The sequence below is a fragment of the Dromiciops gliroides genome, chromosome 2 (genome assembly GCF_019393635.1).
Source record: "Dromiciops gliroides isolate mDroGli1 chromosome 2, mDroGli1.pri, whole genome shotgun sequence".
NCBI lineage: Eukaryota > Metazoa > Chordata > Mammalia > Microbiotheria > Microbiotheriidae > Dromiciops > Dromiciops gliroides.
Genome location: NC_057862.1, coordinates 375,087,600 through 375,113,694, shown reverse-complemented (window position 1 = coordinate 375,113,694; position 26,095 = coordinate 375,087,600). Strand labels below are relative to the sequence as shown.

The 26,095-nt window shown below is 41.5% G+C and overlaps 1 protein-coding gene across 1 annotated transcript; it reads left to right on the top strand.

Annotated features, from left to right (window-relative positions):
- Positions 1-528: 528 nt before the first annotated feature.
- LOC122738923 (signal-regulatory protein beta-1-like) lies at positions 529-24,494 on the top strand. The gene is made up of 7 exons (XM_043980802.1): positions 529-601; positions 3,227-3,574; positions 16,806-17,120; positions 20,316-20,621; positions 22,502-22,597; positions 24,179-24,297; positions 24,423-24,494. The coding sequence occupies exons 1-7, from the start codon at positions 529-531 to the stop codon at positions 24,492-24,494; spliced, it is 1,329 nt and encodes a 442-aa protein (XP_043836737.1).
- The last annotated feature ends 1,601 nt before the right edge of the window (positions 24,495-26,095 follow it).

Sequence of the window (26,095 nt, the reverse complement as noted above, 5' to 3'; positions counted from 1 at the left end):
TTGAAGGAAGCAAAGGGTTTCAACAGGCAGTAGTCAGAAGGGATGGCATTTCAAACCTGAGAGATGGTATGTGTGAAGGCAGAGGCAGGATATGGTAGGATAGGATCAGGAAAGAGGGAAAAGCCCAGCTTGATTTCAGTACAGCATGCACAAAGGAAAATAAGGAATGGGGAATAAGGGAGCGAAGGTCAATTGAAGGCACACTATGAAGGACTTCAAATTCCAGGCTAAGGAGTTTCTATTTTCTCCTATCGGCAATAAGGAGCACTAAAGTTATTATTTAGCTTGAGAATGGCATGGCTTATACAGAGTAGAAAGGATATGATCAACCACAAGAGGTTCCAGGAAAACAATGACTAGGAAGATATTACATCACTCAGTTCCTCTTTTTGAGTCAATAACAGGGATGCGTTAGCTCTATCTTCTTTCTCTTGTCCCAAAGAGATATGATTGCCTCCTCCTACAAACAGATTCCAACATTCTTTCTATAGATAAAAGAGAGACAGAAAGTACCAGGCACCCATTGCCATGCCTACTCCCACCTATCTGCCTGGCTCCAGTCTACCTTCTTTGCTACTGACTCTGCTCCTTGGCCTTTCTGGTAAGTGGGGATCCCAGGGGTAGAACAAGGTCTTCCAGGCCTACTCAGAGTCTAGGTGGGAAGAGACCAGGATGCTGCAGACTAGATAGCAGAGATTCCTGGCACACCCAAACAGACCATCATGGGCCAACAGGTGGGTATTGTCGATGTTCCCCTCCAAGCTCTAAGAAATGACTAGCTCAGGGCAGCTAGGTGGTACAGTCGATAGAGCACCAGCCCTGGATTCAGGAGGATCTGAGTTCAAATCCGGCCTCAGACACTTAACACTTACTAGCTGTGTAACCCTGGGCAAGTCACTTAACCCCAATTGCCTCACTTAAAAAAAAGAAAAAGAAAAAGAAAGAAAGAAAGAAATGACTAGCTCATGTAACTCACACACAACTAACTTTTTTTTTTTTAGTGAGGCAATTGGGGTTAAGTGACTTGCCCAGGGTCACACAGCTAGTAAGTGTTAAGTGTCTGAGGTCGACTTTGAACTCAGGTACTCCTGACTTCAGGGCCGGTGCTCTAGCCACTTCGCCACCTAGCTGCCCCAACTAACTTATTTTTAATGCTTTGTGGTTTATAAAACTCTACTTCCAGTGCCCCCAGTGAAGTAAACAAGGTAGGCATTATACCCCTATTTTTGAGGTAAGGAAAGTGATGCCCAGAAAATTTAAATTTCTAGTCACACAGATGGTAATCTGTGATGATACAGAATACAAGCTGTCTTGGCCCCAACTGGGCTTTCTATTAGGATGAGAAGCCCCATTGTCAATCCTTTAGGAACTTTCTATAGGTAAATGACATCCTCTGAGTATTCAGTGTCAGCTTAGGTACAAGGAAGTAGTGGAGCATAGCGGAAAGAGCCTTACACTGAAAGTCAGGAAACCCCAGACTTTGTCTGAGTCCTGTCACCAATTCAATGTCTTAGCCTGGGTGAATCATTCAACGTCCCTTGGTATTAGTGTTCTCATTTATAAAATGAGAGAATGGCACTAGACTTTAAGAATGAAATAACAGGGGGCAGCTAGGTGGCACAGTGGATAGAGCACCGGCCCTGGATTCAGGAGATCCTGAGTTCAAATCCGGCTTCAGACACTTAACACTTACTAGCTGTGTGACCCTGGGCAAGTCACTTAACCCCCATTACCCTGCAAAAACAAACAAACAAACAAACAAAAAACTCTAATACACTGAGTGCCCACCAGCAAGTTTATAGCCTGTCACTCTCTTCCTCTCTCAACTGCCTTCACTGTACCCTTAGACATGTGCAGCAAGTCCACCTGGTCTCACTTATGAACAGTTTGGTCTGGTCTAAAAATGACTTCAGGACCCATTGGCAAATTTGGTTGGACCACCCCAGACTAGTAGAGGAGTGGCAAACCCAAAGTATTTGCCATCCCCAAGGGAAATGGAGTCTTAGGGAGAACAAGTTAACAGAGACTTGGACAGTTTAGCCAGATACACCAGTTGCCCAAAGAGATAATTTTTCTAAAATTATGAGAATTGCTTTTGTGATGATGCCTTGTAGCTTGTGAATGATGAAATGATCTTCTGTCCCAATCTGGTGAGACCTAGCAAAAAAATCAAAATCACAAGGGAACAAATAGAACGAGGTACACACTTTTCCCATTATCTTTCCTGCCGCCAGAACTGTAACAAAGATTTTTTTTCAGCGAGACTACAGAAGATGAGCCTGTTTCAGGATACCTTTATCCAATTACAAAAAGCAGTCATCTTATTCACCTGTGAAATAGTCCAAAGAATATCAAATGTAATAGCAAGATAGTGATCTATTCCTGGTCTGCTGCTATCCAAACTCCATCAAAAAGCTGAGAAAAAAACAGGGGGCAGCTAGGTGGCACAGTGGATAGAGCACCAGCCCTGGATTCAGAAGAACCTGAGTTCAAATCCAGCCTCAGACACTTGCCACTTACTAGCTGTGTGACCCTGGGCAAGTCACTTAACCCTCATTGCCCCCCACAAAACAAAAAGCTGAGAAAAACTTCAAATAATGACAATGATAATAACTGAACACAGATAGCATTTTAAGGTTTGCAAATTGCTTTACATATATTTCATGGGATCCTGATAACTGTAAAGTAGATCCTCACAACCTAACACTATAAAGTAGATTCTCGAGGTATTATCTACAATTTAAAGATGAGGAAAGCCAGGTTCAGAGAGGTTAAGTTGCAAGAGCTATACAGTAACTTGTTAGAGACAGGATTTGAACCCAGGCCTCCCCTGATTTTTAGTCCAGTGGTCTTTCCCTGAAGAAACCCATCCATCAGTCCGCTGTAGACATGCTTCGCGCTAAGCCGACAAGGGCAAAAACAAGGCTCTGCCCCAAGGAGAGAAACAACACATAAGAACAAATACAAAAATGTATAAAGTAAATGGAATGTAGTTGGGTGGGGAGGAGGAAGGGAAGGGTGTTGCTAGCAGATAGGGGAATAGGAAAGGCCTCATATGTCTGCCCAGCATCATCATTGGTCTCAGAATTATAAGACTTCTCCCTCCTCCTCCCCCTCAGGCCTCTTTCCAAATACTGGTGCTGGTCTCTCAGGATACAACCCATCCTAAGTCAAAACTGGGGATTCCAGGATAGGGAACACAATATAATCTTTCATTTCCTTGCAGGAGCCCAAGACCAGGAGACCATCCAGGTGCTGCAGCCTAAGAATTCCATGTCTGTGGAAGAGAGACAGGAAGTCACTCTTAACTGCACAGTGCCTGGGATTCCACCAGCAGGACCAGTGAAATGGTTCAAGGGGAAAGGGCTCCAGAGACAGGAAATTTACAATTTCAAAGGAGACTTCTTCCCCAGGATAAAGGCAGCTGACCTATCAGCCAGCAACAAAGACTTCTCCATCAGGATAAGCAAAATCACTGCAGAGGACTCAGGCACCTATTACTGTGTGAAGTTCAAAAAGGGGAATCCTGACACTGAACTTAAATCTGGTGGGGGCACTAAGCTGACTGTGACAGGTAAGTACAGAGTCCTGGGACTTCCAGTCTTGTCCCATGAGGAATCACAAGACAATGACCCAAGCTCAGGTCCTCAAGAGGCCTCTCTTGAGTCTGTCTGGAGATGCTGAGAGAACAGAGCAGGGAAGAGAATGTTCCAGCTCCAATATAAGGCCCTCATGGGAATGTGCTAAAGGTCTATGCCTGGGCCTCAGGCCTCCCTTAATCCACAACAGAATCCTAGGAACCAGCTTCCCTTGGAAGCATCCAGGGAACCTTATCCTCCGCCTATCAAATTTTCATATTTCACTTTCTTCTTAACCTTCACTGGTCTCTAAAACCTGACCCAAGACCTTGGCCTTCTTGAGAGAAGGATGACAGCATCTTCCACCCCAACATCCCTGATGCTTTGGGACTGACCCAGGTAAAAGCTCACACCCAAGCTCTTTAGCCCTTACTGTTATCTCAGGCTCACTCTGAGCCAATCAGAAATCCTTTTTTTTTTTTTTGGTGAGGTAATTGGGGTTAAATGACTTGCCCAGGGTCACACAGCTAGTAAGTGTTAAGTGTCTGAGGTCAGATTTGAACTCAGGTCCTCCTGAATCCAGGGCCGGTGCTCTATCGACTGTGCCACCTAGCTGCCTCCAGAAATCCTTTTGATGGCATATCTCCTCAAAATCAGAAATCAATGGTACCAAAACTGATGATCAAACCCAGGATTATCTCTCTTTTCCTTTTTCCCCTGCCTCCAGGACCCATCCGGATTTCAGAAGTAGGATAGTTATTTAGAAGATGGCAGAGTATATATTTATCACATAATACTATTAGCCACAACCTGATCCTATTAAACAGATTTGATTAGGAACTGAGAAATGCAGGCTCAGGGGCAGCTAGGTGGCACAGTGAATAAAGCACTAGCCCTGGATTCAGGAGGATCTGAGTTCAAATCCAGCCTCAGACACTTGCCACTTACTAGCTGTGTGACCCTGAGCAAGCCCCACCAAATAAAAAAAAATGGAAAAAAAGAAATCCAGGATCATTCTTGTGGTTATGATGCATCCACATAAGTGCTAAGCATATGTGACAAGTCCTCTATGGTCTCAAAGAGTGGACAACCCTTCTCCTCATGATTCTTATTGGGTAGCCATGAAGACTACTTGTATGGGATATAGTTCACATGTATTTATCCGATCAAAGTCAGCTCTGAGCCCCTAGTCTATTAGGAACTTCACTTCATCCCTCAACTTATTATTGTGTTGTTTAAAATCTAAATGTGTGTCTAAAAAAATCTAATGTGTGGTCGCCTTAAATTAGAAACTTTAGCACCAGCCTTTGGGCATTAAACATTTATTAAAGCAGACCAGGTATTCATGTGGAGTTCAGAAAATTAAGAAAAGGCCTATCTAGCCTAGAGTTCCAGCCTGGTCTGGTTCTTCCTCAAGTCCTCCACCATGAGCCTGCTTCAATCACGAAGTGTGGAAGCTTTTTATAGGTTGGGAATATGGGCGGTCCTTACACACTGCTTCAAGCTGGCTTGAAGTAGGCTAATCAGCAGTCAATCACTCTCACTTAATTCAATCGGTTTAGATTAATCTTCAGGTGAGCCTTTGAGTATCTACCAAATCCCATTATTTTCTCACATTATTTTTCACTGAATACTACTCAAGTGACCTTGGTATAATGTCATCACTTCCTAAAAGGAAGACACGTTGTACTTTTTACATGATTTTCTATATTTCCTGATTTTTTTGGTCTTCTATGGATCATTATTGATCAGAATTGATCTATGACAATCTGCTAATTATTTCGTGGGGGAGGAAGGATGCAGTGCAATGTAAGATGTCAGTGACTAGCTTGGCATACATAAAAACTAAAAGAAGTCAGAGGTTTAAACCTATGTCTGTAATGCTACTATGTCCCTAACTGGGGGCTGGACCAATTGTGAGATCATTTGAAGGTTTTTATTTGATTAATAAATTTTATAAACTCGTCATGTACTTCTACCATAAGGAGACTTTGATGAACCAGATTAATTTGACAGGGATCTCAGAAAGTCTCTGGCCTCCAAAGTGAGAGGACTAAGTAGAGTTTGGAAAAAGAGAAGTTCAGGCAGCTAGGTGGTACAGTGAATAGAGCACGGGCCCTGGATTCAGGAGGACCTGAGTTCAAATCCAAACTCAGACACTTGACACTTACTAGTTGTGTGACCTTGGGAAAGTCATTTAACCCCAATTGCCTCACCAAAAACAAAAAGGAAAAAGAGAAGTTCTCACCTCCTGGGTAACCCAGTTAAAGTAGAAACTATAGCCTAGAAAGAATCTGTCTTACCCATATTCCTAAGGTAGGAAGGAATCATAAGCCTGAGTATCTCATGCTTTTCTTTTTTCTTTCTACCCTAAACCTGAAAACTTTGTCAGATAGCAATAGCTGCTGGCTACAAACATCTACTGTAGGGCTTTGCATTAGTAGCCACTCTCAGAATGAGGCAGTCAATGGTACACAGATAGTATAAAGTATGGTACATAATATGGTACCTGGTGCCTAGGTACATAGGCTGTTCAGAACTCAGGCTTTCTAGGGAATGCACAGGTCAGTGTGCTTAGTGCTCATGGCTGTACCTTCCAAAGTCTGGGAAAGAGATCACAAATCATTTTGCAACTTATGTTTAAGTCACAAATCCAATAGGGCCAGTGATTAAATGAGGACTTGGGAACTCTGGATCTGGGTCACAATTCCCCCCTTTGTCACAGGGTTATTAACTAGGGATCTACTGAAAAGGAAACTCCTACGAACTCCTGTTTTTGTACACAGTGTCCTAATGCTAGCAGGAATCTCCAACTATTTTGTAAGAAATGGCTCATTGCAGGGAGGCACAGCTCATTGGCAAACCCAGGCAAAGAGTAGTCTGCCATCACTATGCTCTCCTGGAAACCTCAATCCATCCTGTTTTCATTTGCCAGTCAGTCACTAAGTATTTCTTTCTTTTTTTTCTTTCTTTTTTTTTTTTTTGGTGAGGCAATTGGGGTTAAGTGACTTGCCCAGGGTCACACAGCTAGTAAGTGTTAAGTGTCTGAGGCTGGATTTGAACTCAAGTCCTCCTGAATCCAGGGCCAGTGCTCTATCCATTGTGCCACCTAGCTGCCCCCACTAAGTATTTCTTAAGGTTACTATGTGTCAAGCATTTACTACTAGGCTTACTATACCCCGAGCACTGTGCTAAGCAGTGGGATACCCAAATACAAGCAAAACAGGAGCTCATGTCCTAATGGGGAAGAGAACACATAAAAGGAAGCTGAAAAGAGGTAAGCCTGATGGGAAAATCCAGTGGAGCGCAGCCTGCTGGGAAATGAGGAGATGGCTGGCCTGCATGTCCTATCTAAAGGAAGGCTCTGGGAGGGGCCCTAGGTGCAGATGTCATTTCAGGTATGAATTTGTGAGTTCCAGGACTGAATTGATCTTCCAAGATGAAGAAGTTCCTGGGGCATGACGGGGAAGTCCAGAAGAGTCGTTCCCTGTTTCATACTTTGTCTCTAGTCTCCCACTAGCAGCCAAAGACTCAAAGATCTGTGCATTTGCAAGTGGGGGCAATGAGCATTTTAGAGTGAAAGGCATGCTACATATACAAATTCAAAAATAACATACCAGGGAGAGATTTATTAAAATCTCAAATGAAAGAAAACTGTCCAGTTCCACATTTACCTCAATACTTCAGAAGATGGAGGATTTTGTCCCTCTGGGTAAGTCCTCCACCAACGCCAATCATGGGCCTTCCACATTTGAGGAGAGAGCTATTCATGAATGGAGGCGCCCAAGTCTTGGCAGATGACATTTATTTTCTGAATAAAATAAGAAGAAAAGACATCTGATAGCAAAGGGCTTTGGGGGAGGTATTGAGGAGAGAAGAGAGATGTTAAAGCAGCTGCCAAGGGTAGCAAAGAGGAGGAAAGGAAGCTTTTATTAAGCACCTACTATGAGACAGGCACTGTGCTAAGTGCTTTACAAATATTGTCTAATTTGATCCTCACAACCATGGAAGGTAAGTGTTACTATTATCCCCATGTTATAGTTGAAGAAACTGAGGCAAACAGAGGTTAAATGACTTGCCCGTGGTGACACAGCAAGTGTCTGAGACCAGATTTTAAATCAGATCTTCTTCACTCCAGGATCAACGTTCTATCCACCATACCATCCAGGTGCCTCTAAAGGATAAGTTTTACCATGCAGCAGTACTTAAATTAAGGTGAGATTAGGTAACATGAATTTGTAGTGAACCCGTTTGACCCGTTGCTATGACTTCCTCCAGTAACATTCAGCAGCTCTGGAGTAAAAGTAGAAGAAAGAAATGATTGATGGGGGTATTCCAGGGCCAAGGTTTGATAAGGTGGGAATGGCAGGAGATTAGGGGTCAAAGTACTACAGGGTCAAGACTATGAGGAGAAGAAAGTTTGCCCAGAGCTTGGGTGATGAGACAGGGGAACAGGGGAATTTAGAGGAACTGGAGGTTGGAATGAGGGCTAAGCATAGATGTTGGGAAAATTAATTAGACTGGAAAGATATTTATGGAAGGATAAGTGGTTATGATTAGGGAAGGGAATATTAGAATTCAGAATCATAAAGGCAGCATTGATATAAATGAAAGGAACGTCTAAATGATAACCATCCATGTGGGTGTCAGGATAAAACAAATATGTATATCATTATAAAGCACTTTCAGAAGCTGATACACAGGGAGAGTCATGGTGTTTGAGGGGACATCAGAACGCATATTGAGGTCCTCAAGTATGAAGCCCTGGATTGGGCTGGGGGAGAAAGACTGTATATGACCCAGGTGCTAAACTCTTATAAAGGAATGTGAATGACATAAAGGCCAACAGATAACAGCATCAAGGATATGCACAGTGTGATATAGACACTTGAACTGAACCTCAATTCAAGAGAGGTTCCTGAGTGATGGTAACATAAGGAGGATCCAGAAATGGCAGTGGAGAACTAGGATTATGCCAACTCATCCTGGCTTATTGTGTCAAAATATATGGAAGAAGCAGCAACTAGCATTGTAGAGGGTACTCAGGGACAGTGTTTTCTGGAAAAAGTCAGGTTTCCATGTGTGTAAGATGAGATAGAGAATGAAAAGAAATCTAAAGTAAAGAAAAGTCTGTTAATGATATAGTGGGGACTAAAAAACATATGATGGAAAGGGAGGACAGAAGAAGAAAGGGCCTGGACACTAGAGAATTTGGAGAGTTCTAAGCTAGGTGGCTCAGTTGATAGAGCACTGGGCCTGGAGTCAGGAAGGCCTGAGTTCAAATCTGGCCTCAGCCACTTACTAGATGTGTGGCCCTGGGCAAGTCACTTAACCTTGTTTGCCTCAGTTTCCTCATCTGTAATATGAGCTGAAGAAGAAAATGGCAAACCACTCCAGTATTTTTGCCAGGAAAACCACAAATGGGGTCAAAGAGAGTTGGAGATTGACTGAACAACAAAGTGTATTACATGTAATTTATTGGCAAGCAGTAATCTGCAACACACACACACACACACACAATGAATTTACTCTATCTCAATAGGGATAATATTACCAGTTACTAGGAAGACTTATATTAATTCATGCAAAGTGAAGGGAGTGGAAGAACCAGGAGAACATTATACACAGTAACAGCAATATGATCAACTGTGAATGACTTAGCTACTCTGATCAAGGAAAGGATTCAAAACAATTCCATAGGACCCATCATCAAAAATGTTATCTACCTCCAGAGAGAGAACTGATAATCTCTGAGTACAGATTGAAAAATACTTTTGTAAACTTTATTATTGTATTATTTTGTTTGTGTTTTCTTTTGTAACATGGCTAATATGGAAATGTTTTGCATGACTTCACACATATAATCGAAATCAGATTACTTGCCTTCTCAAGGAGAGGGGAGGGAGGGAGTGAATTTAGAATTCAAAAAAATTAATGATATTTTAAATGTAATTAAGAAATATTTAATGAAATGAAAATAATTTTTAAAAATATATAAGAAATCGAGGGCCAGCTTGATGGCGCGGTGGTAAAGCACTGGCCCTGGATTCAGGAGTACCTGAGTTCAAATCCGGTCTCAGACACTTGACACTTACTAGCTGTGTGACTCTGGGAAAGTCACTTAGCCCTCATTGCCCTGCCCTCCCAAAATTGTGTGTGTGTGTGTGTGTGTGTGTGTATGTGTGTGTGTGTAAAAGAAATCTTTCCGAATTCTCCCCCTTAAATTCCAGTGCCTTCCCTCTGTTATTTCCAATTTATCCTGCATATACCTTGTTTATACATAATTTTTTGCACATGATTCTTCCCCTTTAGCCTCCTCGGGGACAAAAATCTCTATTTTGCCGTTTTTTGTATCCCCTAGTGTTTGGCACAGTGCCTGGTATATAGTAGACACTTAATAAATGTCTATTGACTGAATGACTATTTCACCTTACCATCAGAAGAGAGTGGGCTCAAACTTGGTGCAGTAACTACATAGCATTGGTCCCAACAAGTTCATTTTCAAACACAGGATGAAGGTTAAAGGAGTTCTAGACTCAGTTATGGCTGGGATGAGTACCAAAGGTTACTGCCAAAGGTCACTCCTTGTTTCTTGGGGCAATGCAATTCTGCATGCAAAACTTGGATGTTATGAGACCAGGACATCATTCTCCTGACCTTTTTAAACTCACAAGATCAGAATCACAATGGAGTCCTAAAATAGAAAATAACAAACATCAAGGCAAACAAAAACCCCAGGTCTATGTTCACAGGACACATGTAGGTCTCATGGGGAGGACCAAAGGCCTTTCCCCTCATAGCATTGTCTCTCACTGAACACCATTAGCAGAGACCAAGAGATCCACCGAGGGCACAACCAAATTAAAAAATGGCTGATGCTCCTGCTGCTGGTACCTTTGTGAAGATACTTCCAGTTCCAGCTGTGCAGCCAAAAGAAAAGATCACTCCTACCCGTGTAGTTCACAAACTATAACCAGCCAGAGTAGACATATATGCTCCAGGGTCTCCTCGAGGCATTTCCATTAAATGTCATCACAACTCTCCCAAAACCAGGGACGCAGATTTTGCCACATGAAAAGATGGCATGAGAAGCATACTATGCATTTGGCCACTGCCACTGTTACAAAGATCTTTCTGTATTTTCTTTATTTGTTTTTTTGTTGGTGGTAGTGGTTATAAAAAAAGGCATCTGACTAGCAAAACACATCCATAAAATCTCTCCTCCAAAAAGGTTTCACTCATGCATATGTTAAGACCATAAAAAATGTCTTGATAAATTCAAACACAAAATAATTTATTCAACAATATTGATATTCTATCAATATCAAGTGAGAAATAAAACATAAAGGTGTTTGATCAACAAAAGTGTTGGCCACTGTAATACAGGATGCTGAATACAAATGGAGAAAGGATTCCCTAGAAATGGTGAGACCCTCCAGATAGATGATTCTGTTTCCAAATGACATTATGGGGATTTCATCAAGCCCCATAACACTACAAAGCCTCCTCAACGAGATCCAAGAGCACACAAAACACATAGATAAACAATTTAGGACGAGGGAGATGGATAAAGAATGCCTATTGTGGGGCAGCTAGATGGATAGAGCACCGGCCCTGGAGTCAGGAGTACCTGAGTTCAAATCTGACTTCAGACACTTAACACTTACTAGCTGTGTGACCCTGGGCAAATCACTTAACCCTCATTACCCTGAAAAATGAAAACAAAACAAAGCAAAAAAAAAGAATGCCTATTGTTCAGACTCTTTCTCACAGTCCATTAAGTTAGTCCATCAGTGGGTAGTATCTTGGGTAGGCTGTGCAGATCAACATTGAGCTGGGCCCAGAATTGAATTAGAATTAAATTGAATTAGAAGAAAAAAATGGACTGGATTATAGAGGGGAAATTGGGCAGCACTTTCAATGATCTCTAACTGCTCCCTGACAATTCAGCTTATCTGAATTGTATCAGGGCTGAACTTTTGGAGGAGAGTGTCAAAAGAGAGGCAAACTACTGGAACACTATAATACAGACTAAAATTGAATTGACATTCGTGATGGCCTTATCCTACCTTCTGTCCACTGAGACATCCAGATCTTGTTTTCAGAAGGTATGTGCATATCTCATCTCTTCTCTGGGGCAAGACTTGAGTATTATGGTTACATAGCACTCAATGTTTTGTGTTCTTACTGATTATAATTTTGTACTCAGGGTAGGGAGAAGCTTATTGGCACATGGGGGCAGCTAGATAAAGCAGTGGATAGAGTGCCAGGCCTGGAGTTAGGAAGATCTGAGTTCAAGTCTGACCTCAAACACTTACTAGCTATGTGACCCTGGACAAGTCACTTAACCTTGTTTGGCTCAGTTTCCTCATCTGTAAAAAAGGAGCTGGAGAAGGAAATGGCAAATCACTCCAGCATTTTTGCCAAGAAAACCCCAAATGGAGTCACAAAGAGTCAGACACAACTGAAGCTACTGAACAACAACAACAACAAGAACTATGGGTTTATAATGTTTTCCTGGTTCTGCTTACCTTACTCTGCATCCATTCATTTAAATCCTTTTATGCTTCTCTGAATTTTTCATATTTCTCATTTGTTTCATCCCAGTACTGTTTTATCAGCCTAATGCAGCACAGGTGATGGGCATCTATACTTACCACTTCCCTTGCAAACTATTTCACTCCTATTTCTCCATCTAGGATCCTATGGCTCTTTCTCACCTGCCTCAAATGTAAAGACTGCCACTGGGAGGAGAGTCAAATTGAAGTATGTGGCAGATGTGAGCTCAAGTCAGGATTTATAATTGTCTCCATATGTATATATGTGTGTGTATATAAACATATATGTGCATGTATGTGTATATGTGTATATATGTGTGTGTGTATGTGTGTGTGTATATATATATATATATAACCTAGGTCACTTGGGGATCAACTATTCCAATCCTCTCATTTTATAGCCAAGGAAACTCAGGTATCGAGAGAGGGAAGTGACTATTCCACAATCACACAGATAGTAAGCAACAGACTTGAATCCATAACCATCTGGAAAGGGATAAAACATAGCTGGCAATGCAGGAAGAGGGGAGTGGGGCACAGGATGGAGGGTATTTCCAATGCATGAACTCCAAGACTGAAGGGATCATCAGGATGAAGAGCTGGGTCAGGGTAGGGAAAGTGCAGACAGCAGCTTGGAGAGGAATAAGGATTCTTCTTGGCATGGAGACTAACAGTGGATCACATATTCTAGAAGGTTCTACCATCCTGATAAAGATTTGAGTGTGGTTCCAGTAACAAACTGATCCAGCTTTCCAAGGACCAGCATTTCCAAGGACCAGCTCATTAGTAGGCCTTTTTGTTTGTTTTTCCTAATTTATGATTTATGTAGGGAGCTCCTGGAGAAAAAACACCCTTCAACAAGGTCGTGGTAGGGGGTCCCTTTACTTTCTTTTTTTTTAATGAGACAATTGCGGTTAAGTGACTTGCCCAAGGTCACACAGCTAGTAAGTGTTAAGTGTCTGAGGCCGGATTTGAACTCAGGTACTCCTGAATTCAGGGCCGGTTCTTTATCCACTGTGCCACCTAGCTGCCCTGGTCCCTTTACTTTCATGACCACTTAATAACTCCAGAGCCCACTGCTGAACTTCTCTGAAGCTCTAGTGACATCTGTTCTGTAAACTTTTTCAACATCCTTCTCCCACCTTCCTCCTGCCCTTCCTCTAACTCTTCCAGTCTTCTCTTTGAAGTCTCTTAAACTGTGATGGCAAAGGAAAGCATTGAAGTCCTACAAGGTGTTTCTGGTGCCCCTGTGCTTCTCTTCCTTCCTTTCTGGACTCTACCACCATGACCCTCCTCACTTGGAACTTCCCTCAGCACCTTGGGTCTCCTCACTCTGAAACAGCCCTCCCCCATGCTCCATTTTGGGGACTGGCCCATGTTGTCCATGCCTCATTCCCCTCCTAGATTTTTGTCACTATGCCCTAGTGTAGGTACCTTCTCCTTTCCTCTCTCCCTATTCTTTTTATGTGCTCTGCTTTCCTGTTAGAAGACAAAGACTTCCGGGGACAGCTAGGTAGCACAGTGGATAGAGCACCAGCCCTGGATTCAGAAGTGTTTGAGTTCAAATCAGGCCTAAGACACTTGACACTTACTAGCTGTGTGACCCTGGGCAAGTCACTTAACCCCCATTGCCCCACAAAAAAACCCCAAAACCCCCCCAAAAAAACAAAAAAGAAGACAAAGACTTCCTTGTAAGAAGACAAAGACTGTCCTTGTTTTGCTTATATTTGTGTCCCCCAATGTTTAGCACAGCCTGTCTGCCTCCCTAAGGAGCTACCTGCTCTTCAGTCTCACCTATGCTTTGTGCAGACTTGAGCGTGCACTCAGGGACCATGGTGACCATCTAGTCCAACTCTCTTTTACAGAAGGGGAAACTGAGAGCAAGAGAGAGGATGTGATTTGCCCAGGGTCAGGAAGTCAGAGGGCAAAATTAAAACTAGAATCTGACTCCTACACTGAAGCTTTTTTCACTTGCACTTTTTAACCTCCTTCCCAATTTTGCTAAGAGTTTGTAGCAGTGGTGTGAAATTCATACTGACTTGGGTTTAAAATGTAATATTATCTGTTTCATTGTCTATTTTTTTTTATTTTGTTAAATATCATCCAATTATGCTTTAATCTAGTTCAGCTTCACTCAAGCAGTTGACTTCCTGTTAGACATCTCTGGTCTATAGTATTTGATATCTGTTTGTGTGGTAGGAATTTAAAAAAACCAGACTCCCATAATTGGAAAGAACCTTCGTGGATATTAAATGTGGATCTGGCTGAGAATTGGTTCTACTTCCTCCCCCTCCCCTTCCCCCCCCCAACAAGTAGCCATCCAATTTTTCCTTCAACACCTCAAGTGAAAGGGAACCCAATACCTAGGGGTTGTCCTTTGTACCTTGGACAGCTCTAATTGGAGGAAAGCTTTTCTTTACACTGAGCTCACAAACCTACCTCTCTTCAACTGCTTCTAGTTCTGCAACCCTCTTCCTTTTTTTTTTTTATTTTAGTGAGGCACTTGGGGTTAAGTGACTTGCCCAGGGTCACACAGCTAGGAAGTGTTAAGTGTCTGAGGCCGGATTTGAACTCAGGTCCTCCTGACTCCAGGGCCGATGCTCTATCCACTGCGCCACCTAGCCACCCCTGCAACCCTCTTCCATATGATGGTTCTTCAAATACTTGAAGACAGATTTTCTGTTCTATTCCACCCTCAGCCCCCACCAAGTCTTCTCTTCTCCAGACTAACCATTCCTAGTTCCTTCAACTGATTCCTTTTATGGAAGGTCCAGCAGTCCCTGTCCTTCTTTCTGATCACCATCCTCTGAATGCCGTCCAACTTATCAATGCCCTTCCTAAAATGTGGTGCCCTGAATTAAATGCAGTAAACTAGATGTGGTATGATCAGAGCAGAAGACAGCCTTACTGGCTGCGTCACTAGATATTTACTAGCTGCGTCACTCTGGGCAAGTAACTTAACCTCTGTCTACCTCACTTTCCACAAGTGTAATAGGATAATAAGATAACAATAACCAACTTTTAATTAACCTCCAAGGACAATAATAACCTACTTCCCAAGGCTGTTGTGAGGATTAGACAAGATAATATTTGTAAAGTACACAGCACAGTACCTGGAACATAGTAGGAGCTTAGCAAATACTTGTTTCCTTCCTTCCTCTAAATATCAAACCTTGCTACAGAGACTTGTGGCAATCAAGGTCCCTGCCCACAAGGTTCTGTTCTGCTCAGGATCCTCCCTCTTCAAAGGTAGAACCCAACCATTAGAGGGAGTAATAGAAACTTATAAATAAATAGAATGTTATAAAGTCTCAGCTTTTTTCTCCTTCTCTATCATGACATCTAAGATCTGGGGTGTCACTTCCCTTAAAATTTCCTATTATTTCTACTTTGGACATCAGTCCTTCTTATTGATTTCTTTGTCTTTTAAATAAAGAGATTATCTTTAAAACAAGCCACATCTAGGGGCAGCTAGGTGGCACAGTGGATAGAGCACCGACCCTGGAGTCAGGAGTACCTGAGTTCAAATCTGGCCTCAGACACTTAACACTTACTAGCTGTGTGACCCTGGGCAAGTCACTTAACCCCAATTGCCTCACTAAAAAAAAACAAAAAACAAACAAACAAACAAACAAAAAACCATGCCACATCTGTATTGGCTGAGCTGTTTTTGACAGAGAAAGCTCCATCAAATGCCCAGGTAATTGGAACCTTCCTTTACTGCTAGGTTCTTTCCTCCACTGCTAGGTACTCCTTCCAAGCAAGGATTATGATCTAGAATTACTTATCAGTTTCCTCTGTCTGTCCAGGTGATCTGTAGTGTGCTCTGATGATAATATCACTTCTCTTTCTGCCTCCATTGACTTTTTAAATATTCTCCACCACATCACTCCCTCTGGTTTCTGCATTTCCCTATAGATTATTAGGAAAGAATAAGAAAATGGGGTGAGGAGAAGAGTGAATACTGTTGTAGATCATATCAGGAAGTAGGGTCTAGGCAACTGTGGACAGAGTCCTACTGCCTAAGAAGCCACCTTTGGCCTGGGTGATAGAATAAACAGGGGAAGGTAGACTCCTCGAAGAGATGGGCATAGATAAATAAAGAAGATGCCAGATTCAGGTGACTGAATAGAGGCTGACCACAGGTCTGTGCAATATTTCCTAATCAGGTCAAATTAGGTGTTGTTACTAAGATGTATCTAAAGATATGTTGCTGTGGGTGCCAGAGAAAAGAAAAAAGATGGTGTAGAAAGGACTGAAGGCAGTCATGATTACTGATAAGGGAGGGAGGGAGTCCTTCATTAGGGAACTTTGGCATTTCATTTCATAACACATATGATCTTTCCCTTCCCCACTACCTCCTCTACCCCCCTCTTTTTTTTGCGGGGCAATGGGGGCTAAGTGGCTTGCCCAGGGTCACACAGCTAGTGAGTGTCAAGTGTCTGAGGCCAGATTTGAACTCAGGTCCTCCTGATTCCAGGGCCCGTGCTTTATGCACTGTGCCACCTAGCTGCCCCCCCTCACACACACACATACACACACATACACACACACACACACTACACTCACAAACCACCCACAACGAGAAGAGAAAGTACCTGGTGCTGTAGAAGCAAAACCTTCTGACACCTCTCCCTTTCAGCAACCCCTGTATTCCTTCTCTTTACAGTTAAGCCATCCATCCCCTTAGTGTCCAGTCTCTCAGGAAGGATAAATCCAAATCAGACAGTGACTTTGACCTGCCTGGCAATGAGATTCTTCCCCAGAAACATCACTCTGAAATGGTTTAAGAATGGGAATGAACTCTCTGCACACCGGACCAGAATTGTCCCTGTTGGAGATAGTATCACCTACAATGTCACCAGTGATGTACAGATGTTCCTAACTGCAAAGGATATCCTCTCCCAAGTCACCTGCGAGGTGACACACAGCACGTTACAGAATCCTCTTCATGGGACAAAGAACTTGTCTGACCACCTCAGAGGTAAGAACCCTTCCCCCAGCAATGGGCACAATCCTAGGCTGCCTGGACCCTTCATCCTGGTGCTAATGGGGACACACAGACACGTATGTGTGTGTTTATATATATGCACATGTCATATGTGTGTATATACATATAATCATGCTCATGAGAAAGGCTCATCCCCAAAATAGTGAGCTGTGTTCATGGCTCCATCTAAAAAATTAGGGAAGGGGGCAAGAATAACTTACATTTCATAGAGAGCTTTAATGTTTACAAAGGTGCTTTCCTCATAACAATTCTGTAAGACAGATAGTATAGATGTAATATCTGTAAAAGGGGGAGTGAAAATAATAATACCCACTTCACAGGGCTGTTGTGAAGTTCAGATGAGTTAACATATATAAAGTATTTTTAAATTTTATTTTTAATTTATGGAATAAAATAAGCATTCCCATAACATAGTACATTAAAAAAGATTGCACGTGAAACTGTAAATTTACTGTATACAACTTGCTATTCCTTTCAAATAAACAACAAAAATTATCTTGGAAATTTCTTTACATATGCATGTAAAATTATTCTATACATAATTCTATATATCAGTTCTTTCTCTGGAAGTAGATGGAATGTTTCTTAATTTGTCCTTTGTAGTTAATTTGTTGTATTTATGATAATCAAAATAACTTATTCACTCAAAGTTGTTCTTAAAACAATATTGCTGTTACTCTATACAATGTTCTCTTGGTTCTGCTCGTTTCAGTCTTCATTATTTCATACAAGTCTTTCCATGTTTTTTCTAAAATCATTGAATTCATCATTTCTAATAGCATAGTAGTCCATCACAATCATACACAACTTATTCAGTCATATATAAAGCATTTTAAAGCACTATATAAATACTAGCTAGCCATTATTATTGTTAATATTACTACCACCACCATCACTCCTACTCCTACTCCTACTCCTACTCCTACTCCTACTCCTACCCCTAGTGTACAAAAGAAACTTACCATTAGTGAAGTAGCACACTCAAGGACATCCCTAGTAAATAGTATACCAGGGATTTGAACTCAGGTGTCCTGGCTCTAAATCCAATGCATTTCCCATCACATCAGGCTGGCTAAATAGTCTTTAAGATCCCTTCTAAGTTCTATGACCTTTTTTCCAATTCTCCTTCTTTCCATCACTGTTTCTAATGCCTTCTAATCATGTTGAACAAAAGGAACTATTCCAAGGCAAGTGTCTGAACATATCCCTCTATAAAAGCATCCCATACTGAGGGTGTGGAAGAGGCTAAAGGGCAAAGTAAAAAGAGAGAGAAGATCAGATTGATATCTCTTCAGTTCCAGGTTTAAGCAAGTGACCAGGGAAGGGAGGTGGCTTAGATGCTCAGTAGGAGCCAAAAATGAAAACAGGGCTGGAGATGCTTATGCTTTTTTTTTAGACTATGGGTACTCTTCCTGGGAAAGGTTACCTACTCCAAAGCTTAAACTAAGGATGAGATTACTAGATAGGAGCCTTTGTTGTTGTTCATTTGTGTCTGACTCTTCATCACCCCACTTGGTGTTTTCTTGGCAAAGATACTTGGAGTAGTTTGTTATTTCCTTCTCCAGCTCATTTTACAGATGAGGAAACTGAGGCAAACAGGGTTAAGTGACTTACTCAGGATCACACAGATAGTAAGTGTCTGAGGATGGATTTGAACTCAAATGTTGCTGCCTCTAGACCTGGTACTCTATCCACTGTACCACCTAGCTCTCCCAAAGGGGACTTAAAGATCATCTTACCCAGTGGTGTCAAACTCAAATAGAAAGGTAGGGGAAGCAAAGGATCCCTGCTCGTTGCATATTGACTTAATTTTCAAATGTATTATTATCTATATTCTATTGTATTTTTATTTATTTTGTTAAATATTTTCCAATTACATTTCAATTTAATTTGAGCTGTACTAGGGAGTTTGACACCTCTGATCTAACCCAACTCTCTCAGAGAGGAGGAAATTCAAGCCCAGAAAAGAAGATTTGCCCTAAACTCCAAGGATAGTAACAAAAAAGCCAGGAATCTACTCCAGGCCTATTTACTTCATACCAATTCTCTTTCTACTATTCTGGGCTACAGCCCTAAGAAGAAAAGGCTTTCTTAGTGTCCCCTGAGCAGATTAGTCTACATCTTTCCTTCATCCCATCTCCTCATTTACCAGAGGATTGGGAATGGGAAGGAAGGTTGGTGCTTTGCCTCAATGCTATAACAGGGGTTCTTAACCTGGGATCCACAAGCCCTCCCCAAGGGGTCCTTGGATAGATTTCTGCAGGTCCATGAAGTTGGAAAGGGAGAATATCATCTCTTTATTTTCACTAATCTCTACCTGAAATTTAGCATTTCCTTCCATTGTTTTTTTTTAATCATTCTGCTAAGAAGAGGATCCATAGGTTTTGTTACACAAAGGAGTCCATGATACAACCAAATTAAAGCTAGTCTGCTAGAAGCTACACTATATACTTGGGCATGCTACTTCCCTAATCCTAAATTCTTCCATATACTGGGGATAGAGATGGTGGTGGTAGCTAGCATTTATATAATACTTTAAAGTTCACAAAATGCTTTATATGTGTTAACTCGTTTGATCTTCACTAAGATCTGTTGACTTTGCCTGCAATTAGAGTAAGCATGGACAAGACAACTGAAGTAGACAGTGCTACCTTACTTATGACCTTATAACCTGAACCACCTGGCTCTTCATGTGCGTATTCTGAGTGTCACTTGCTTTTTCACTCAATTATGATACCTGTATTGAAATAGGGAAACATCAAAACTACTCATTTCCATACATAGCATACTCATAAACATTGACATGTCAGATAATATGTATAATTTAGAGCAATTCGTATCTTTCTCATTTAACTTTGAGTTCACAAATCATTCCTTAATTTGACCATGCTTTCCCATGTACAGAATTGAATAGAATTCTTTCTTTCAGTTCCCCCTGAATCTTTATATCTGTAAGTCCTTTCTACATGTATTCATGTCTCTGATATAAATGCTTCTTGGTTTAAAGTTGGCTTGTGTCAAGAATCCTTGTGATACTTGTTTTTCTCCTCTGCATCAGCCTCTTTTTCTAGCCCACACACAAAAACGTCTATTTACCTGCTAGCCTGGCAGGACTTATTAAAGGCTTTGTCCATATTGGACGATGCTTTCATTTGTCTTGTGTTCTAGTTCCACCTGAAGTAACTATTTCCACAAAATCTGTCGTCTTGAACCTGACAAAAGTCACTTGCCACATGAAGAGGTTCTATCCCCAAAGTATGATGGTCACCTGGCAGGAGAATGGATTCTTGTCTAAGGGAAATGAGACATCACTGCTCCAAAGGAATAATGATGGGACCTACACTCAAGACAGCTCAATATTGGTCAACACATTTGTGCAGAAAGAAGACAGTGTCATTATCTGCCAGATGAAGCATGATTTGGAGCCTCCAGTCAGTGTCAGCAAAATAATAAGAACCTCCTTTTATCCTGATGGTAAGACAAATGCATGGTACATTAGAAAGTTTTGGATTTGGAGACATAGGACCTGGGTTCAAATCCTAGCACTGCCTAGTATTAATGATATAATCTTTTTTTTCTTTTTTTTTTGTGAGGCAATTGGCGTTAAGTGACTTGCCCAGGGTCACACAGCTAGTAAGTGTTAAGTGTCTGAGGCCGGATTTGAACTCAGGTACTCCTGACTCCAGGGCTGGTGCTCTATCCACTGTGCCATCTAGCTGCCCCATTGATATAATCTTGTAAGCAAATCAGCCTCTCTGAGTCTCACTTTCCTCATCTATAAAATAAGCAGATCTAGATGACCTTTGAGGTCATTTTTAAAAATTGTATGAACAGACTGAGGTGAGCTCAGTTCTGGCTATACTGAGCACCCTAAGGCCTTTGAGTTGTAAATATTTAGAATGATTTTTGCCCAGAAGTGTGTTTTTAAAAGTTCAACTTAAAGGCACATGGAGGGGCAGCTAGGAGGTGCAGTGGATAGAGCACTGGCCCTGGATTCAGGAGGTTCTGAGTTCAAATCTGGCCTCAGACACTTGACACTTAGTAGCTGTGTGACCCTGGGCAAGTCACTTAACCCCAATTGCCCTACCAAAAAATAAATAAATAATGAATAAATAAAAGGCACATAGAGGCCATATCTATCTCCTGAAAGAGATGTTTCTTGATCTCTCCCAGAAATACAATACACATAAGGACAATATTTATATATTAGCTATTATATCCAGAACATGATGCCGAATTCTGGGGAAGATACAAGATAAGACCCATTCCCTGCCCTCAGAGGTCTCAGAGTCTGTTAAATGATACATGCACTTAAGAGTATAAAACCACAGGAATTCAACAGGCAAGGGTAGAAGAAGAACATTTTAGACACAGGGAAGAGAATTAGCAAAAGCACAGTAGGGGTATGTTCAAGAAGCTTCAGTGGCTCCCTAAAGCATCTAGAAATATATATGTGTGTGTGTGTGTGTGTGTGTGTGTGTGTGTGTGTGTGTGTATACACACACATATATGCACATATATATAAACCTATTTTGACATTCAAAATCCTTTACAACTCCAAACTTTCTTTCTAGAATTATTCCATATTACTTAATCTTATAAATTCTTTGATCCAGACAAGTTGGCCTACTTGCCATTTACAGAAGGCTTTTGCCCTCAAGAGTAGATAAATCCACACAGACTGATCTCCTAGGTCATGATGCCCTATAGAATTCCACATGGACCAAAGGTTTATTTTATATTTCAACCTTAGATTAAAACTACTATTTGAATATAAGAAACTCTACATCTTATATGCAATGGAATCTATTCTCTCACTATTTTTATGCTTACTTATGTTTTAGAATTTTTTGAAAAAAAATGTTGCATCTCCAAATAAATGATTATTTCTCTACAAAATATTTTGAGAATGAAAAGTAAAATAGAATATGGTCCCCCCAGTGTTATATTTTGTTTTCTGAGACAACAAAACAAGTAGGATAGCTTAAATGTTTTTAAGTCCCTATATTCCAAAGTGTAATGTTCTGTGGGACAATGTTGCTTTTTTATGATATTTCATTGTTCATATCATCTGTCCAGCTAGTAGTAAACCTTATTTGAGTTTACTAAGGTTACAACATCAGTAATTTCATATTGAATTTTAGTGTAAATATACAATTTGGCATGCTGGAAACAATTGTTTCTCTGGTCATCTCCAATTAAGGTCCAAGGGAAGTAAGCAGCATAATGTTGAAAAGGATGAATAATAAATGTAAAACACAAATTAGAGTAATGTTTGATGATAATTTGCAAGTAATAGTCAAAGGTCTATTCACATTATAAAATAACTGAATTGAGGCTGTTTATGACAACAGCACTAAGGAAACATTGTGAAACCAGTGAAAAAGAGGAAGAGATTACCTCCAAGTCAGAAAGTATCCTGTGTAACCTGTCTTTGGCCACTCTAGGAGGTAGGCCAAATTATGGTAATCTGGGTAAAATCACCCATCTGATGGGTCATTCCCCAAGTCACTCTACTCCCTATGGATCTGGCCAAACTAAAGTTAAATCTAAGTTTTTCATTCCCTATACCTCCACTGCAGTTATCTTTTGAATCTCAATAACACTTTGAAGAGAGTGGCAGAATGCTACATTTCCCTCCCTGGATGGAGATAACTTATAGAGGTCATAGATTTAGGAGCAGCTTGTTTAATAGATATTTTGGTGATATAAATCAGTTATATAAACCAACCTAGTATCCAAGAGAGAGTGATACTGTCAAAAGTTACAGAGATGGGGGCAGCTAGGTGGTACAGTGGATAAAGCACTGGCCCTGGATTCAGGAGGACCTGAGTTCAAATCCGGCCTCAGACACTTGACATTTACTAGCTGTGTGACCCTGGGCAAGTCACTTAACCCTCATTGCCCCACTTTAAAAAAAAGGTTACAGAAAGGTCAAGAAGGATGAAGATTTGGAAAAGACCAATAGATTAAACAATTAAGAGCTCACTTGTCAATTTGGAGAGGACAATTTCAGTTGATGAGGTCAGAAGCCTGACTTCAGAGGGTTGAGAAGAGAGTATAAGAAGAAGTAGAAATAGTTATTGTAGATAACTTTCTCAAGGGATTTAGACAGAAAAGAAAAGAGAGATATAGAATGAGCGCTACAGAGATGGATGGATGAAGTGACAGTTTTTTGAGGATGGGCAAGATAAAAGTATTTTTGCAGGCAGCAAGGGATATGTACGTGACTGAAAGTGAAAGGGGCAGCCATCAAGGAGGAGAGTTGTAAGGGATGGTTGTCCACAGGGGAGATCCGGGTTTTCTTTCAATTGAAGAGGTGAAAGGTGTAGAAGAACTTGATGACAAAAGGCAGATGTTATAAGTGACTTAGAATAGGCTAAGCAATATTTGAACTGGGCTGAAGGAACCTCTGAAGTTTCTAGGACAAGAAGAACTAGGCCTTCTAAGCTGAAGAGCAACTGAAAACCGAAGTACTGGACTGTGGAGAACCCCTCTGCTACTTCAGACAGCATGAGGCAGTGTTCCTCCCCGCTCTAGGGGCCTCATAGAGGTCAAAGAACAGGCAGCCTTAGCAGTTGCTGAAAAAGTGATAAGGCCCAAGGACTAAGTTGTTTTCTCCTGGTTTGTACGCAATTCTCATGCAAAAATACAAGGAGGTGCTGAAGTTGTCTGAGAGGAACAAAGGTTCTTTCCCATGAGAAAGTGTATTCATTCATGGCTTGTGTTTTTTTTATTTATTTAAGCTAGCTTGTTTCAACAATAAACGGCTCAGTGCTCAGTACTATTAAGCTGCCACTGTGTCCGTCTCTTGCTCTCTCTCTCTCTCTCTCTCTCTCTCTCTCTCTCTCTCTCTCTCTCTCTCTCTCTCTCTCTCTCTCTCTGTCTCTCTGTCTCTCTCTCGTCTCCAGCCACCGTCCCCAACACTGGACAGGTTACATGTTATCTCAGATGGAAAAGTAAAGGCAGATCTGTTGACAAACCCCTTCATCCTCCTCCACGTGTTCTCACTTTGTCTCACTCCTGCCTAGGTGGTTCTGGACTCTCACAAGCTACAGAGTACTTCATAATGAGCCTTCTGGGTATGAAGGTGCTGTTCCTGCTCAGCCTTTCTACAATCTACATTCTCAAGAAGCACAGGATCAAAAAGGTAAGCTGAGATGCACAGGTTCAGGACTTGAAAAGGGAGGCCCAAGGCTCAGTTGTTTAAGCGTGTCCCTCAGGTGCCAGGCTACTCTCAGCTCCAACTTCCTGATTTCCATCCTCGGTTTTCAGGTTGAGGTGAAAAACCGTGACACTGATGCCTTTAGTAAGTCAGGACTGCTGACCCTGACCCCAGGCTTCTGATATGGGCAACTAGTGGATGCTCCACCATACCTTGGGAACTGTCTATCATTAAAGTGCTTCCCTGTCAGGAGGATTTAATCATGGGGTTTGTTAGTGAAACCTCCAGGGCTTTGTGCATTGTCTTCCCTCGTTAGAATATAAGGTCCTTGAAGGCAGGGACTATCTTGTGTTTTGGGTTTTGTTGTTGTTGCTTATATTTGTACTCTCACTGCTTAGCACAGTTCCTTGCACCAAGAGCTTTGGTAGGTAGGTAGATAGATAGATAAATAGATAGATAGATAGATAGATAGATAGATAGATAGATAGATAGATAGATAGATAGATAGATAGACAGACATATGTACATATACACATATATACATATGTATGTATGTATATGATTATGTACATATGTGTGTATAGATATATTTGATCGAGCAGACATAGCTTAAGAAGGATATCACCCCATCCCACCCTCATGTGGACAAACTCTTATGCAGAGACTGAGTCCTATGGAGAAAGTATAAGCTGAATTTTTGTGGAAGTACCGGCAATGGAAGGCTGGCAGAAGGCTGCAATCAGGGTGGTGGTGGTGGTGTGTCAGCGTGGAAGATAGCAGACCTTTCACCTCAGTTCTCTCTTTGCTTCCTCCCACAGCTGAAGGAGTCACCTGTCTCCTGAAAGATGGTCAGTCTTGAAATGCAAGTCTGACATGGAAGAGGGGGTCTCCATTGAATCTCAATTCCTGACCCTGTGTTTCTGGGTGTGTTTCCCCTTTTTCACCTTACATGTCCAGCAGTCACTTCTCCTAACCCTTCTCTCTTTAGAGCACCCCTCCTCTCATACTTCTGAGCCCAGGCCCCTGAAAATGAACCTAGGAAACAGAAAGGGTCCCAGAACCCAGATGCTCAGAGATACCAAACTGGAACCTCTCCTTCCAGAAGTGGAGAGAAATAGGCAGTTCTAGGAGTCATAGAACCACTTGGCAAAGACACTCTTAAGGAAACACAAAGGGAAGAAGCACCTACCTGCATCTGTAGAAGCTTTAGCCCTGGGAACATCCCTGATTGAAACCAAAAAAATCTTAGATCCAGTTCCTACTTGGATTTTTCCCACTCTCCATGAGTTTTTTGAGGGAGTTAAGGAATGCAGAGGGGAATTATTATGCCCTTGGGTACCTGATCAACTAATGAAGTGAGGAGGATGGTCATTGGGAGAGTTATAGTAGCTCTATCAGGAAGGGTATCAGATCTGAGTTTAGGGATATGGACAACAAATGAGACCCTGCTGAGAATGGATAATGAAGATTCCTACAAAGAAGTCTTAAACCGCCCCCCCCAAGCCTGCCTGCCTGCCTTCCTCCCTCCCTCCTTCTCTCTCTCTCTCTCTCTCTCTCTCTCACACACACACACACACACATACACCTTACTTAGCTGGAGAGCTTCATTAACCCCATTGATTCAGCATTTACCAAATTTCTACTGTGTAGAGAACACTGTCCCAGATGTATAGTCTCTGCCCACATAAATCTTGTAGTTTACTAGAAGGATATGGCAACTAGGTAACACAGTGGATAAAGTGTCAGACCTAGAGTCAGGAAGACTTATGTTCAAAATAGCTTC

What these genes read in the sequence shown, in the direction of transcription:
- LOC122738923 (XM_043980802.1), top strand. Translation starts at nt 529, where the DNA reads ATGCCTACTCCCACCTATCTGCCTGGCTCCAGTCTACCTTCTTTGCTA. An exon ending in TCTGCTCCTTGGCCTTTCTG is followed by an intron (nt 602 to 3,226) that starts GTAAGTGGGGAT and finishes ATTTCCTTGCAG; the next exon opens with GAGCCCAAGACCAGGAGACC. An exon ending in AGAAGCACAGGATCAAAAAG is followed by an intron (nt 24,298 to 24,422) that starts GTAAGCTGAGAT and finishes CTCGGTTTTCAG; the next exon opens with GTTGAGGTGAAAAACCGTGA.